This window comes from Patagioenas fasciata, chromosome 35 (assembly GCF_037038585.1).
Source record: "Patagioenas fasciata isolate bPatFas1 chromosome 35, bPatFas1.hap1, whole genome shotgun sequence".
NCBI lineage: Eukaryota > Metazoa > Chordata > Aves > Columbiformes > Columbidae > Patagioenas > Patagioenas fasciata.
In genome coordinates this window covers 1441290-1456673 of record NC_092554.1, presented here as the reverse complement: position 1 = coordinate 1456673, position 15384 = coordinate 1441290, and the positions used below count along the sequence as shown (strand labels likewise).

The 15384-nt window shown below is 48.4% G+C and overlaps 2 protein-coding genes across 3 annotated transcripts in view; both read left to right on the top strand.

The window, feature by feature from the left end:
- Positions 1–15071, top strand: part of LOC139826096 (dynein axonemal heavy chain 9-like) — a 69770-nt gene extending 54699 nt beyond the window's left edge. For both annotated transcript variants that reach the window (XM_071801040.1, XM_071801039.1), the window contains one exon: positions 14986–15071. The gene's annotated coding sequence lies outside the window, so the exon portion shown is untranslated. The remainder of the gene's footprint in view (positions 1–14985) is intronic.
- On the top strand, positions 136–3682 carry LOC139826097 (dynein axonemal heavy chain 9-like). The gene is made up of 3 exons (XM_071801041.1): positions 136–376; positions 2648–2775; positions 3254–3682. The coding sequence occupies exons 1-3, from the start codon at positions 247–249 to the stop codon at positions 3416–3418; spliced, it is 423 nt and encodes a 140-aa protein (XP_071657142.1). The 5' UTR covers positions 136–246; the 3' UTR covers positions 3419–3682.
- Positions 15072–15384: the final 313 nt, after the last annotated feature.

Sequence of the window (15384 nt, the reverse complement as noted above, 5' to 3'; positions counted from 1 at the left end):
GGATTTCACCCATTGTGATTAGAGTGGCTGGACCAAACTCAATTGTCAAATCTGCTTGTGTCTCAGGGTCACGTCTTTCTAAAGAGGTGGCCCAGTGGGACCTATTTGATAGACCTGAACTTCAGTTTGGCATCTTTGTCTAAAATTTGGGAGTGTTTTTCTCAGGTGGTGCAGCTGGAGGAGTTGCTGACGGTCCGGCACTCTGTCTGCGTGGTGGGTAACGCGGGCACGGGCAAGTCTCAGGTGATGAGATCCCTGAACAGGACTTACCAGATAATGAAGCGACGTCCTGTCTGGACAGACCTCAACCCCAAGGCAGTCACCAATGATGAGCTCTTTGGCATCATTAACCCAGCAACAAGAGAATGGAAAGACGGTAAATGTCATTTCATGTCTGAAATATGTAGATAAAGACGGGTGTTTTTAATGAATTTCCCGAGCAGCAGCAGGGTGACTGGTTCTTCATGTGCAGGTCTGAGAGCCCAGGTGCTTGTCTGCTGCCTACAGCCACATGACAGTTTGTTGTTGAAAGGATACACAGGATGTTTTAGCTCTTTGATCTTCACATGGGAAATATAGCATAAGCCTACTTGATCCTATTGCCCTAAGAATAATTTTAATGCCCATTAATACCAACACTTACCAGTTCCTAAGTGGGGCAGGCAGGTTTTGGGAGTTGGCTGGACCAGTGATGGAAGAGATGTCCCTCCTGCACTGTGGTGTGCACTGGGACCCCAAAAAATGTCCCATCCCCAGGTTTTCATTGCTGATAGCACGCACAGCAGCCTTAACGTCAGTTTTTCCACTCAGTATGGCTGCCCGATCTCTGTAGCGCACCAGCGTTTGCCAAGCTGTTGATCCTGCTTACTCCTGAGGAACATTTCAAACTTGCTGGAAGATTACAGAAAATCTGGAGTGGAAATGTTGGGTTGTGACTGATACATAAAGGCAGCTTCGATTTACGTGTGCGGCGGGTTTGGGAGGTGTGGGGGAGGTGAGGGAAGACATTACCATGAATCATCCACAGCAGCAGATGAGCTGCCACCCACCTCCCCTGGCCCCGCCATGGACCCTTCCCGACCCCCTGCTTTGCTCCAATGCCAGGTTAATTTCTTTCTAATTGTAATTAGGGAGCCTAAATCAAAGTGGCAGAGGGACGTGCAGGGTACAGCCTGAACTGTGCAGACTGGCTGCAGCAGTGGCTGCAGATCGAGGGCAGCGGTGACACCGAACAGCAGGAGGGACATTTTACAGGCGACTGTCCAGTGGTTTCTGGCCTGCGATGGTTTAAATGAAATAGTGGCACTCCTCCCTGAGCTTTCAAGGCAGATATTTTCTGCAGTAACCATTCCTGAAAATGTTGTTTCATGTTGTCAAAGACCAGCAAGGCAATCTTCACCACAGCCTAGCAAGAGGTGACCTGTTCCCTTACAGATCAGCCCCTGCTTTTCCGCTCCCCGGTTTTATCCTGTCACATTATCAGAAGTTGAAAAGGTCCTACATGTTAGGTGGTAAAAGGTCCCATATGGGAATCCCAAAAGTGTTCTTTGCAGAACAAAACTCTTCTTTTAAACCCCAAGAGAGCCGTGTGCTGTGGATGCACAAGGTCAGGACAGAGGCGCTTTCCTCTCCCCGCTGCCGCGGTGTATCCGAGGGAAGCCCTGATGCCCTGAGACAGCAACTGTTTCTGATGCTAATAATGTCGGAGTGGTTCCCAAGGCGTGTGTCCAACACGTAAGGAACTGGCTGGAGGCAGAGGCGCTGAAGCGTTATTTTTGTTGACCCGGTCTCGGGATCACACACCTGTTCCAGGTGAGCCGTTCTGCGTTTGCTGAGCACAAGCTTTGTCTTCAGTCAGATGGTGCCACCAGCTGTTCCTGATCTGGATCACAAAGAAATAGCTTGTCCTGGAGAAAAAAAGAGAAAAAAAAAGAGTTCTTGTCACAATTCACTGGAAGAGAGGCTTTTTTTTAATGTTTGCCTGATGTTTTTTCATGAAGACCAGCATCTCCCGAGGTATTTTCACATGTAGAGGAGAGCAATAGTTTTGTGGAGTTTTCATTTGCTCTGCAGTGCTGCTGCTCTATTCCCAGCCTTCGTGGTCTTCTTAACATTCATTATTTACTCCCCTTGAGACTCTGTATCCTCTCTCTCCTTGATTTTACCAACATTTTGTTCTGTCATTCAATGTCATTCTGTGCTTGTTCTCCCCTCAGTCTCACTAAAGCCATGACCCAGCGTTTAATGCATCTTGATTGCCCTGATATACTTTGAGCCACAAAAAAATATTTATAAGGATTTCCTAGGCATATTCAGGTGGTTTTCTCTGCATTGTATAACTCATGCCGCCTTTTGCCTTTGAGTAGCTACTCTACATTTTTCTTATCCCTTATGATTCTCGGTGGGAATGAAGCTCGTGCGTAGGTCTGCAATCATTTTCAGTAGTGATAACTGAGAACCCTTTTTTCACTTTAAAGCAAACTAGAACCGTATTGTGATATAGTAATATTTACGTATAGGCACATAGAGTTTTGCATGTTTGAGAGGAAAGCATTAATTAGAGTAATTTTTACTGTGTTGCTGGAGAAAACCGTTAGAGCAGGTGTCAAGTTCAGTGTTCATCACCATCTTCCTGTCACCCTCCCAGGCCTGTTTTCATCAGTCATGCGAGAGCTGGCCAACATCACGCATGACGGTCCCAAGTGGATGGTACTAGATGGAGATATTGATCCAGTGTGGATTGAGTCTCTTAATACTGTGCTGGATGATAATAAGGTAATGAATATAAGTTAAAGAAGGAGATATTCTTTGACTGCATGGCATGGTTCAGCCTAAAAATGCAGATGCTGAAATAACACCTCCTAGAATAATGCGGTTGTGTTTCTTCAGATACACCAAACAATATCACATATAGAAAATGGTGCATGAGGGGAAATAGCTCAAATCATGGTTTCATTGTAATTTCCCTTCCTGGAACTGGGCTCATGGATAATCACAGATGTCCTGATTGTAACTCCAGGCCCTTCAAAAATAGGGTGGGGTCATAATTCCACACCTTTTTCCGCCGCTCGAAGGGAGTGCTGTTCCTTTGAGTCATGGCAGACAGTTCTACTGCCTGCTGGAAATCAGCTGCATTCCCTCAAGGAACTGTGCTGGCAGCAACCAAGCTTTTTAGTGCAAAGTGCTGAATGCTTTTCGTTCCTGTTCCTGGGGAAGATGTCATTCTGTCTGTCTGTCTGTCTGCCCAATGCAGGTGCTGACCCTGGCGAGCAATGAGAGAATCCCTCTGAACCCAACGATGCGGTTGGTGTTTGAGATCAGCCACCTGCGCACAGCCACCCCAGCAACCGTGTCCCGAGCGGGTGAGTCCTGGCCTGAGCTCCGCACTGGGATTTGCCGTGAACCCAGGAGGATCTAGTGCCATTAACCAGTCTTCTGTTGGCCAACTTGACTCCTGTTGCAAGTACCCAACCTGAGATCACAGCGGCCGTGGGTGGACAGGGCAGGTTTCTGACAGACAAACTGAGGATCCTGACCCCAAATGCACATGTGGAGCTGTCATCATCCTGGAGATTTACCCAGAGCACTCTGACTGTTGGTGGGTGATCATGGCTTCAGCGTTGCTGAGTGCTCCTGTTGTGCAAAGCCCTTTGGATGGACTTTATGAGGAGAAGGACAGTATCTGTCAAAGAGTTCTTGATCTTCTGAAGAAGTGCATGAAGTATGGGAGAAGGGAATGGAGGTGTCCCCTAGTTTTACACATGGGGAAATGGGGCCCAGAGCAATGAAACTGCTCAGACAAGACAATGTTCTGAATTTAGGGCAAGGTCATGAAAAGCGCCGTGGTTTCAAGGGTGAAGTTTCTTCACTGTTCATGTTTCTACTCTGCAGTGGGGCAGGAAAAGGGGGCAGGTAATGGGACGTCCCATCATATTTGATAGGGTTTTAGTTGTGTGAAAGTACCTGGTAAACTCTGCTGGAAGAAAGGAACAGTTTCTGCTATGTCTTTACTATATGTTCTCTCTTACCCTGGGCCTAAAGGGATCCTGTACATCAACCCGTCGGATCTGGGCTGGAATCCTCCAGTGAGCAGCTGGATCGACAGGCGAGAGATCCAGTCCGAAAGAGCCAACCTGACCATTTTGTTTGATAAGTACCTGCCCATTTGCCTGGACACCCTCAGAACAAGGTACCATCTGATGAGTGATTGTGTCACCCGTGGTGAGGGCATGGGGACACCTGCCGCTGTCCAGCCCAGCTGTGCTGCGCTGGGTTGTGCTGCACATGATCCTCCTTGCCCCTGGAAGCCCTGAGCATCATTGGCTTAAGCTCAGAGAACCAGCAGGGCGAGGTGGGCAAAGTGACGCTCCTGCCTGTATCGTGTTGGTCAGATCTGGTTTTCATCTGATTTTGATTTGATTTTTATTGTATTTCCTGTATCAACTCTCTATCTCTTGGAAAATAATTCCGGCAGATCCCAAAGAGAAAGCTTTTCAGCCTCCTGATGTGTCAGGCTAGACCTGAGCCCACTCCACAAGTTATTTTTCATTAAGAACTTGGGTATTTGGAAGGGTCCTAGTGCTTCTTGGCTTGATTTGGCTTTAAAGCGGTGTCCACAGGGAAGTCATGTGGTTCTTGCTTATCATCATGTGAAACCATTCTCTTTCTCATACTGTGGTGAGGACTGGCCAAAGTAGAGTCCCAGAAAACTTAAGGGAGCATCTCCCATCCTCTACTTGCTTCCTATAGTTGCACTTTCCTTTAAAAACAAAAGAAAAATCAGTGAGCATGGGAGATGTCAGCCAAAAGGGGGATGTGTCAGAAGGGTCTGGAATCAGGACTTAAACATTGTGCTAGGGAACTTCTCTCTGTGGGACCAAGTTGGTTTTGACTGTTGGTAGCAAAGTCAATCGGACGTTTCCCATTCTGTTTGCTGAACATTGTCTCAGAGCGTGAAATCCACGGGATTAGCTGCAGGCAACCCTGAGCTGAGTGTTTTGGTAGCTTGCTTAGTTCAGAAATCGTAGAACCAACCTTTCAAATAGCTATAATTACTTTATGGAGGACTTCAGTGCAGCTACAATATTAGTTTGGAATTCTGTAAGTGTAGCTTAAATGAATGTAAAATGGCAAGATGAAAGGGTTTATTTTATTACTCCTCTATTTGACCGCTTTTGAACTCATCGTGCTCGCAGGAAATCATTGCCTTTAGCAAGTCTTCCATTCTGCTTCTTTCAAGAAGATCAAAGTTTTAAAATGCTTGAAACTTCTGATTATTGTTATTACTTGTATATGTGCCGGTGCCAGCGGGTCTGAGTGTGAGAATGGGTGTTCTCTTTATTGTACCTGGGAATAGGACACGTACCGCTGACAAGCAGAATGCCAGTGTTCTGAAAGAGCATTTCTAGTCTTCCTGGGTTGTGATGGACGTATTGCTTTCTAATTTCCATCCCTTAGATTTAAGAAGATTATTCCCATTCCTGAACAGAGTGTGGTTCAGATGTTGTGCTGCCTCCTTGAATGTCTCCTGGCAGAGGAGAACACACCTCCTGACTGTCCCAAGGAGCTTTATGAACTTTACTTTGTCTTTGCTGCCGTCTGGGCCTTTGGTGGATCAATGTTTCGAGATCAGGTAAGACGGAAGATGCCTCTTCAGCATCTTTCACACAGTTTGTTTGTGTGGTTTTGTGTTGTTTTGATTTCTTCGTACTTTCTGAAACATAGTGCTATGCCAGTAATGCTGTTTTCCTGGGGCTCTCATATAGGTGATAATAAACTAGAAACACAACAATTCCTTTTACGAAAGGCCTCGTTATCCAGGGTGTAACACCACCGGAGAACAGCTGAGGGGTCAGTGGTAAAGGTGGAGGGATGTTTGCTTATGCAGATGCATTTCACTGGGGAGAAACATAAGGTTAACTTATAGAAGCCTGTGGATGTGCATAATGTGATCAAATTAAGACTGATTTATCAGATGGATGTATCAGTGGAGCAGTCTTTCAGCCTTCTGACTGCACAGGTAGACGTGCTACATAACACAAACCAGCCGGTGTTTTGTCACCAGGGCAGAGCAGAGCCGGAGGAACAACCTCCCTTGACCTGCTGGTCATACTTTTCCTAAGGCACCCCAGGTGCCATTGACTTTCGTGGCCACAGGGGCACACCTACTCTTGGGTGGTTGCATCCCCTAGTCAGAGGACGCCTTATCCTCAGATCTAAAGTGTGTAGTCCTGATGTCTGGGTCTGCCCACACTGCACTGCTGTCAAGGGCTTGGAGATCCACGTCTGATCTCCGCTGGGCTTGTGTCAAACTCTGTGTTGTCTGGACTATGCGGGAGGTCTCTCCACGAATGTAACACCAGACACCCCTCCCCAGCTCGGGTGGAGGCACTGCCGTTCTTGATGGCTGCTCAAGTGCTCCCAGGGCTCTCTTTGTGTGTTTTCATGTACCTTAACGCCAGACCTAGAGTGTCTGCTGGTCTCTTCAGATTTGCTCCATGCCAAGGATCAGATGCTTCAGGAAGTGCTGAACAACACAGCTCAAGCTCAGCTGGGTGCTCACTTGGTGCCATCACACCTTGTGACCATTGAATGACCTGTGCGAGACCAGCTTCCTTGGTCCTTGTGGAGCCTCCATTTCCCATGTGCCAGCTGGGAAATACTCAGCCTTAGTGTTGCCAGTCTAGGATGACTTAAAGAAACAAAACAAAACACAGTAAAGCCTGGGAAGCACTACTTGTCTTTGCTTCAGCAGTACAAGCGCAAGTATGCTGGTGTGCGGTGCTGTGGCAGCTGGCCGCTGTGTTCCCCGTGCCGCACAGTCAGTCTCGGGTGCATCAGGCCGGGCTCCTGCCTGCGGTAGTGGCTCTGGGTGGGCTGCAGGAGCAGCTGCAGGCACAGCGACCCTCCGGGAGGCTCCGCCGGGAGCCTGGCTGTGCGTTACTGCCCGCGATGCTCTGTAAATGTCAGAGCTGAGAGTGCGAGGACACAGCAGTCCGAGCAATGGGGAGCCTGATGAAAAATGATCCAATATAAAATCTGTTTATTGCTTTCCACCGAAGGTGCCCTTCGCGCTGACCTTTCGCGGCCGAAATGTCAGGAGAAACAGTCTGGGAGGCTTCCCACTACTCGGTGCTTGTTGGTGGGTAGCGGGGCCCCTGTATAAAAACAGATGATAGATTTGCCATTTCCTGGCTCTGAAATTAGCGGTAATCCATATGGGGTTTTTATTAAGGAAGTGGTTTGAATTCCACACCGTTCTGGCAATAGAGCTGGGGCTGGAGTGGCTCCATTTAACCGCGGGGTCAGGGAGGGCGGGCAGCGCGGCACAGCGCGCTTGCAGGCGGTTTGGCTGTGCGGGGTAAGGGCACCCTTGTGGGAAAGCTTTTAGCAGCCACGCACGTCCCGCTCCACTGCGGGCTACTCTGCTGCCGCTGCTGAGGAGTTATAACAACAGGAGAATGGAGAATTACAGGGATTCTGCCTCTCTGAATAGCATGAGTCTGCAAAATCGTGGATACTATTAATGTGTTTTTCAAATCCACTGGTCTTTTGAGGGACTGTGGCTCAGGAGGCTTTATGGAGGACACTTGGTTCAGTTCAGCAACAAACCCAGGTTTCCTTATGGAGGCCGAGCAGCCTATGGACAATGTGTTGGTGACCCCACATTGTATGGCTATGGGGAGGAGAGACCCGCAGACACCCCAGGAACAAACTGTGCTGTTAAAACGGGCTAAATGATGCGTCCGGTATTTCACAAACATCTTTCTCACAGCAATTTTCCTCTCCTCCTCCCCTCCACCTCTCTCCAGTTCCCATTGTCCACATGGGAAGGTGTTTGGGCAGAATGGCTGGCCCAATGTCATACAGGAGACCTAGGGCAGAGGAGGGGACTAAGCACATTTTGTGAGTCCTGACCCAGCATCTAAAGCAAAACTGTCACCCCAGTTGAAAAAATTCAGATGCTCCAAAATCTCCATGTGTAGAAAGATACAATGGGGAAAAGCAAGGAAACGGGTGCTTTGAGGGGAATGTGGCAGCGCAGAATCACGGCGGGGTCAAAGGGGCAGCCCCTCGCTGCTGCTTTGGTACGCTGGTGTCTGCAGTCCTGCTTGTCTGAAACGTTGTGGCTTGAAAAGAAGCCAGAAGACAACAACTCACTCTGAATAGAGTGGTGTGATTGATGAGGAAAGGCTTTGGTATGCATGCTGTGACTGACCATGAGCACAGATGTAGACGGATGTTGTGTCCTTGTCTGTTGGAAGAAGTAGGCACCAAGAATCAATCAAGCGGTCTGTTTAGTCATAGGCACGTATTTCTCTTTTTCAAATTGATCCATCTATCTAGTCTCAGACATACCAAGAGTGATCAACACAGAGGATGAATTATTTAGATGAATAAATAGGACTGATGAGCAGAAATGAAGAAAATGAAAAATTAGGCTTAATAGCAGGAAAAATGATAAGAACTTTATGCTGTGGAATATATTTTAAGGACTAATCCCGCTCTGGTGGACTGGGATAGATAACATTCTCCATTACTAATTAATTGATCCAGATTAGTGTATTTTCTCCACTTTTTGTCTTATAGCTTGTGGACTACAGAGTGGAGTTCAGCAAGTGGTGGGTGGCAGAATTCAAGACTATCAAGTTTCCCTCTCAGGGCACAGTCTTTGACTTCTACATTGATCCAGAAACGAAGAAGTTTGAACCTTGGTCTAAACTTATTCCTCAGTTTGAATTTGATCCAGAAATGCCCTTACAGGTATGTGAACCTTGCACGTGTTTTGTCTGGGAAGAGCACATGCATTTTAGTGACTGTATGCAGGCATTTCAATTGAAGTCTCATTCGAGGTCAAGCACTTCATGATAAGAATGGCATTCCGTCCTGGTTTTGTTAAAAACAAGTTTCTCTTTTAGTGAATTTGCCTGTCAGGTAAAACCTTCATATCAGCTGCGTTTTCCTGGAGAACCAGATCCATGTTTTGGTAAACATAGCAATGGAATGTGAGGTTATTGATAAGGACAGATTCGCATCTCGCGAGAGGGGCAATGAGAAACAGGTGACCAAGAAACTGACAAACAGAGTATAACATCCCATTCACGTGAATACTTCATATAAAAGTGGGAGATCACGAGGATCTCGTCCATTTTGCTTATGGCCGAGATGAGGAGAGGACCTTGCTGGTCGTCCCTGCGAACGGAGGCCTCATGACAGACTGAATCCAGCTCCGGTTGGCTGCACAGTCCAGTCCAGGACTTCAGGTGCCAGCTCTGCAGTTGCTGGGGCTTTCAAGATTGGTTTTGTATATTTTGTATTATTTTCTCTATTCTTATTAGTAGCATTAGTAAAACATCTTTAATTTTTCCAATTCTCTTCTATCTATCCTTCTTTCCCTCCCAATCACCTGTCCTGAGTGGGAATGGGGGAGAGAGAGGGGCTGAAGGTGGGGGAGAGGGGGCTAACACCACATCTGCCATGGTTGTATTGTCACCCCACAATCAAAACCCTTGACACATTCTTTATGAAGTACAACTCAATTACCCATCTTTCTTTACTGTACTTTGACTGTGAAGACTCATCCTCCATCCATCTCCCAGAGCTGAGTGATGTACATGAGGCGCAGGCTCAGAGACACCTATGAGCCAGGGCTGGTGTGCCCAGGGTGCGGGATGGAGGTGCGTTTGGCCTGCAGAGAGAAGCAGGATGTGGGACAACGTAGTGACAAAGTCCCTGAGACACCATCTCGTCATTCTGCGTGGCTGAAAATAGGGTTGTTTATATGATTTGGACGAAAAATGAGAGTTGCTGCAGGTAGTGAATTGCGTTTGCCAGCTATGCCTTTCTTTCCTTTTAGAGGTGCCACAGTGAGCAGATGACTTGTAAAAATTGTTACCATTTTAGCAAAATGTGTGTTTGCGGGGAGATCCAGATGTTGCTCTCAGCATCCCGCTGTCATTGTTTCGTCTGTACAGATAGTTTGACTTGAATGGTTGGTAGCAGTGTATTGTTCCCTTCCTAGCGCCATCTAGAAACTCAGGTCACCGCACTCATTCCTGGCTCTCCCAGTTTGATGTCTCCTCAGAACATGGCAGTGGGGTGGTGCCACAGATGGGTGCACTTACCTGCTCGTTTTGCCCCTCTCAGGCTTGCCTGGTGCCCACCACCGAGACGGTCCGTGTGCGGTACTTCATGGACAGGCTCCTGGAGCGCCGGCGCCCCGTGATGCTGGTGGGCAACGCCGGCACGGGGAAGTCTGTGCTGGTGGGGGACAAGCTCTGCTCACTGGATACGGACGCCTATGTGGTGAAGAAGGTCCCGTTTAACTACTACACCACCTCTGCCATGCTGCAAGGTAAGACAATGGCTGAGATGTGGGACTTCTGCCTGGCAGGTCACCAAATTCCTGGGGTGTCCGTCGGGGTTTGGAGCTGGGTGTGCACTGTGGGCACTGCACTGGCACCCACTGACTCTTAAATCCCACTGTGAAACTCACTGGTCCGCAGACTCCTGGTTTTATGGAAAATGGCATTTCCCAACATGAGGGATTGAATTCTGAACACCACGACTCTGGTTCAGGGCTGTGCAAAGCACACACTTAAATCTGCTGCTGTTCTCTACAGCACACAGCTCGTACTTGACTTGAGGTGTGTCTTTAATACGCTTGAATTTAAGCCCGTGCTGAATAGAATGGGTTGCTTGGCTGGGATCTAAGCTGTCCTCAGAGTGCAATGATGGGAATTGCATCCCAGTTGTCAGTGAGGACAGTGCTAATGGGGATGTGCAGGTGCTGCTGGTTCCTGGGCTGTCCCCCGCATCCTGATGCAGCCCCGTGTGCTCCCACGGAGCGGGTGCCACATCCCACCGCCCCAGGGGACACGGCTGCTGACCCTGGGAGGCTCTGACCTGGGGAAGCCCATGAGAATATCTTTGATGAGGATTTTGGCACATCAGTGAAAGATGAAGTTTGAGACCAGGATAAGGTCAGTTCTGCTGTGTAGTCTTTTCACAGATGAAGAGAAAGAGGGAATTGTTGAAAAGTGACTCATTTTGGAATGGTATTTTCACTTTCAGTTGACCTAAAGAGAGAGGATAATTTTCTACATGTATTTATTAATCAGGAATGAAACAACCTTGCTTGTTTTGAGTTGAACAACAGCTGTGGGTCACTGTAAACCAAAATAACTTCCTTTATGGAGTTTGGTCTGACCCAAGTGTCCTGAAATCCCTTTACTCCCTCTACAGGACCAGCACCAGTGAGACCAAGGTTTTAACCTTCACCATGTGGGTTTTTCCTGGCCAGGTGGCCCTGGGGCGAACACGCTCACGGCCATGAGCATCACAGCCCCTGTCTGTGCTCTGCTGGGCTCCCGACACTGCAGGTGTTTTAAGGAAGGTGTCAGAGTTTAAAGTTGCCCTGTGGGACTGATCCACTCGCAGAGGTGACAGCACAGGCTCAGCCCACGCTGTGTCACCTGGGGCTGTGTCGTGGAGTCACGGCAGCTTTCTGGGGCAGGTCTGAAGGGTTTTGGGTCTTGCTAGTGTGTGATGGCTGCAGTCTCCCTCCTCCCTCCCAGGTGCCCCTTTGCTGTTTTCCCTGTGTTGGGGTCTCTGCAAAATGCCCTTGAGCTGCTAAATGGGCTGAGCTGTCTGGCTGTCTGTCTGTCTGTCTGTCTGTCTGTCTGTCTCTCTGTCCAGCTGCCTGGGTGGGGGACAAAGATGCTGAGGGACCTAGAGATTCTTTCTTATGGGGAGAGACTGAGAGCTCTGGGGCTGTTGAGCTGGAGAAGAGAAGCTGAGAGGGATCTGATCAATGGGATCAATATCTCAGGGTGGGTGTCAGAGGATGGACCAGAGTCTGTTCAGTGGTGCCCAACGCCAGGGTGAGGGACAGCGGGCACAGACTGAAACACAGGAGGCTCCATCTGAACATGAGCAGAAACTTGTTTGCTGGGAGGTGCCAGAGCCTGGCCCAGGCTGCCCAGAGCGGGTGTGGAGTCTCCTTCTCTGAGACATTGAAACCCGCCTGGACCCACCTGTGTGATCTGCTCTGTGACCCTGCGTGAGCAGGGGGGTTGGACTGGGGGATCTGCAGAGGGCCCTTCAGCCCAACCAGCCTGGGATCCTGTGATTCTGTGGATGTGCAGCCGTTTGTCTCCAGCTGGATGGGCGAGTGTGTGCAGGTGTTATTTGTACAGGCAGACCTGGCACCGTGTCCCTGGTCATGAGCTGTGGGCTGAGTCAGTGATTTTCTTCCCCTGCACAGAGGAGCAAGTTGTCTTGTGTGTGGATGAAGATGTGGTGGTGAGATTTGCATTGAGAAGCATGATTTATACTGCTTGGCCTGGATCCCTGCTGCTCATTTTTTAGAGTTAATTTGTCCCTTTTTGTGTAGTTTGTCACTTGGCTGCTTTATTCTTTTCCCCAGCAGGCACATCTTTAAATTTGTAAAACATGGGCACAAAGTAATTTTGGATTTTTTCTTACTTAAAAAAGATCCTAACCTGAGTTCCAGTAGTTCCTTAGACAAGGTGCCTGTTGCTGCAGAGATGTATAAGATGCAGCCCTTAGGGGAAGCAGAGTTGTTGTTCAACCCATCCCTGCATCCTGTGGCTTCCAGAAGCGCCATGTGCACAGGGGTTAAAAGGAGCCCAACACTCTCTCTGCCTGAACCTGGGGCCAGTTTGGGGATTTTCTGTAGTTTATTGTGACTAAATACCACATTCTGTGGCATTTGCCCTGGGCCTCGCTCTGCTTCGTGCCCTCTTGGGCCTCTGCCCCTCCATCAGATGTAGCCCTGACTTCTGTCATTCAGAGAAATTGCAATAAATCTTGTGGTTTTTTTTGTTTGGGTTCTTTTTTTCCCTCTCCCTTGCTCCCCAACCAGAAGGTACGAGGTGTCCAGGCTGTTTCTTTGAGGTGCTGGTTTGAGTATGTGTCAGGATCTCACACAGACACACCGCCCCTTATTATTATTGTGCGATACGGCTTTGAATTAAAATACCACTTCCACGAACATGTCACTTGATCCCCAGTAATTGCATTTCAGTGTGATGAATCTCTTGCGTACTTGTTTAACCTCAAAAAGGGCTGATTTTATATGTTAATTAGGGACTAATTAAATTTAAATTAAATGCTTATTTGAAACACTTAATTTAACTTGCTACCAGAAATTTCAAATATTGTGGTTTTATTGAACGGGGAGAGAGGCTCCGCTGAGGAAAGATTCATCATTTTTCGTAGCACAATCCATTCCTTTGTGCAGCACCTGTCTGTGACAAGAAATCAGCTGCGTTTTGAGTGGTGAGCAAGGCGAGCTGTCTGCAGTGCACCCAAGCAGGAAAACCCAGCGTTTTGAAAGGCCTGTGATCTGAAACAAACCAACGGAATATAAATCTTCCTTAACAACTTTTGCACGTGATAATAAATGGCTTAAAAAAACTCCCAGTCCCGTTTACATTTGCCAGTCTTCCCTAATTACAAAGAATTGCTACTTACCGTGTGCTGCTTTATAGCACCTTATAGGTCTGTTGCCAACCCAAAACTGCTAATGAAACAAATTCTTCGAGTAAGCACAGGGCAGAAAACCCACCCGGGGTCTGGGCAGAGGAGCGTTGCTTCCGTTTGCTTTTCCACTTACTGAGACAGTAAAGGTTGCCTGGGCTGCAATCAGAGGAATCAATAACCTATAGAACATGATGTGCAGCGACGTGGGGAGATTTTTATTAAATATCAGCCCAGGATTATAAATATTCCCCACGTTTTATGAGCTAGAGCAACATATGACCCCAGCCTTCTGCTAAAACAAATTAAAGTCTTCCAAGGCTTTGAAATGCGAAACTGTTCTCTCCGTGCTTTCCTTTGCGTGTGCGTGACCCTACTTGAAACCAGGTGGTAATTTGACAGCTCGTGTTGGAATTAAGTCTTGTCACATTATCTGGAGGGTTGGGTAACGCTGGTGAGAAGATCAGGGAACTTATGATTATTTGATGCATTTAAATAAAAGTGTCATGTTGGTTGTTCTGAAGATGTCCAGGAATTTGGCCCTGAGATCGCCTATTTTTGTCTAACAGGGTAAAAGATGCATATATTCACAAAACCAGCAGCTTTGCTCGTGGGCTTCTGTGCCCACAGCATCCATCTCCCTTTCTCCATCGCAGCGCCCAGTGCCTGCTGCCCTGGCCACGCTGCAGTTGCCGCATCGCCGGGGCAGGCAGCAGGGGACGCTCACTGCTCTGGCACAGCCACCTCTGCAAGCAAGATTTCGTTTAAAAAATTATGCAGAAGAGATTCAAAAGGCTTTATCTTGCATGAAAAGCTCTTGTTTGCTCTGAGGTAGACATGTTTTGTAGCAGACGAAGTTTGTTGTATTTTTGTTTGGAAGGAAGAGTTGAGAGCTTTCTGATTTAAGTCAAACCAAAGTGCTGACCAAGGGTCCCTGCAGGGCTCCCAGCTGCACTGTAGAATCATAGAATCAGTTTGGTTGGAAGAGACCTTCAGGATCATCGAGTCCAACCGTAACCCAGCTCTAGCACTCTAGTCCCTGAGAACCTCATCTCCACGTCTGTCCAACCCTCCAGGGCTGGTGACTCCAGCACTGCCCTGGGCAGCCTGTTCCAATGCCCCACAGCCCTTTGGGGAAGAAATTGTTCCCCAGATCCAGCCTCAGCCTCCCCTGGTGCAACTTGAGACCATTTCCTCTGCTCCTGGCGCTTGTTCCTGGGGAGCAGAGCCCGACCCCCCCGGCTCCAAGCTCCTTTCAGGCAGTTCAGAGATCAGAAGGTCTCCCCTCAGCTCCTGTTCTCCAGCTGAACCCCCAGGCCCCTCAGCTGCTCCTCATACAGCTGCAGCTGGGGGACATCTCAGCTCCTTGAGGGGCCGCTGTAGCTACACACAGCACAGCATTGAGCTGGGCTGAGAAATCATTTTTATTTTGCAGCAGTTGCTCTCCCAGTAGATGAGCTTTGCACCTCTGCCTCCCTACAGGTATGCTTGAGAAACCTCTGGAGAAAAAGGCTGGTAGGAATTATGGCCCTCCAGGTACCAAGAAGCTCGTGTACTTCATTGATGATCTCAACATGCCCGAGGTGGACGCTTACGGGACAGTGCAGCCCCATACGCTGATCCGGCAGCACCTGGACTACGGCCACTGGTAGGAGCCTGCTTGGGCTTGGTTGTCGGAGACCTTTTTGTTCAGCTCCAGTGCTGGGGAGTGGGTTTGAGAGAATCTCAAAGCGTGGGTCCCTCTTCCCATTGCATACTGCTGGGCTAGAGCTGGTTGGGAGGCTCTGGGTGAACTGAGAGTTGAGCACCCTCAGGGCTTCCCCTGTCCCCAGCAAACAAATTCACTTAGAATCACAAAACGTCCTGAGCTGGAAGGGACCC

What these genes read in the sequence shown, in the direction of transcription:
- LOC139826097 (XM_071801041.1), top strand. Translation starts at nt 247, where the DNA reads ATGAGATCCCTGAACAGGACTTACCAGATAATGAAGCGACGTCCTGTC. An exon ending in AACAAGAGAATGGAAAGACG is followed by an intron (nt 377 to 2,647) that starts GTAAATGTCATT and finishes TCACCCTCCCAG; the next exon opens with GCCTGTTTTCATCAGTCATG. An exon ending in CTGTGCTGGATGATAATAAG is followed by an intron (nt 2,776 to 3,253) that starts GTAATGAATATA and finishes TGCCCAATGCAG; the next exon opens with GTGCTGACCCTGGCGAGCAA.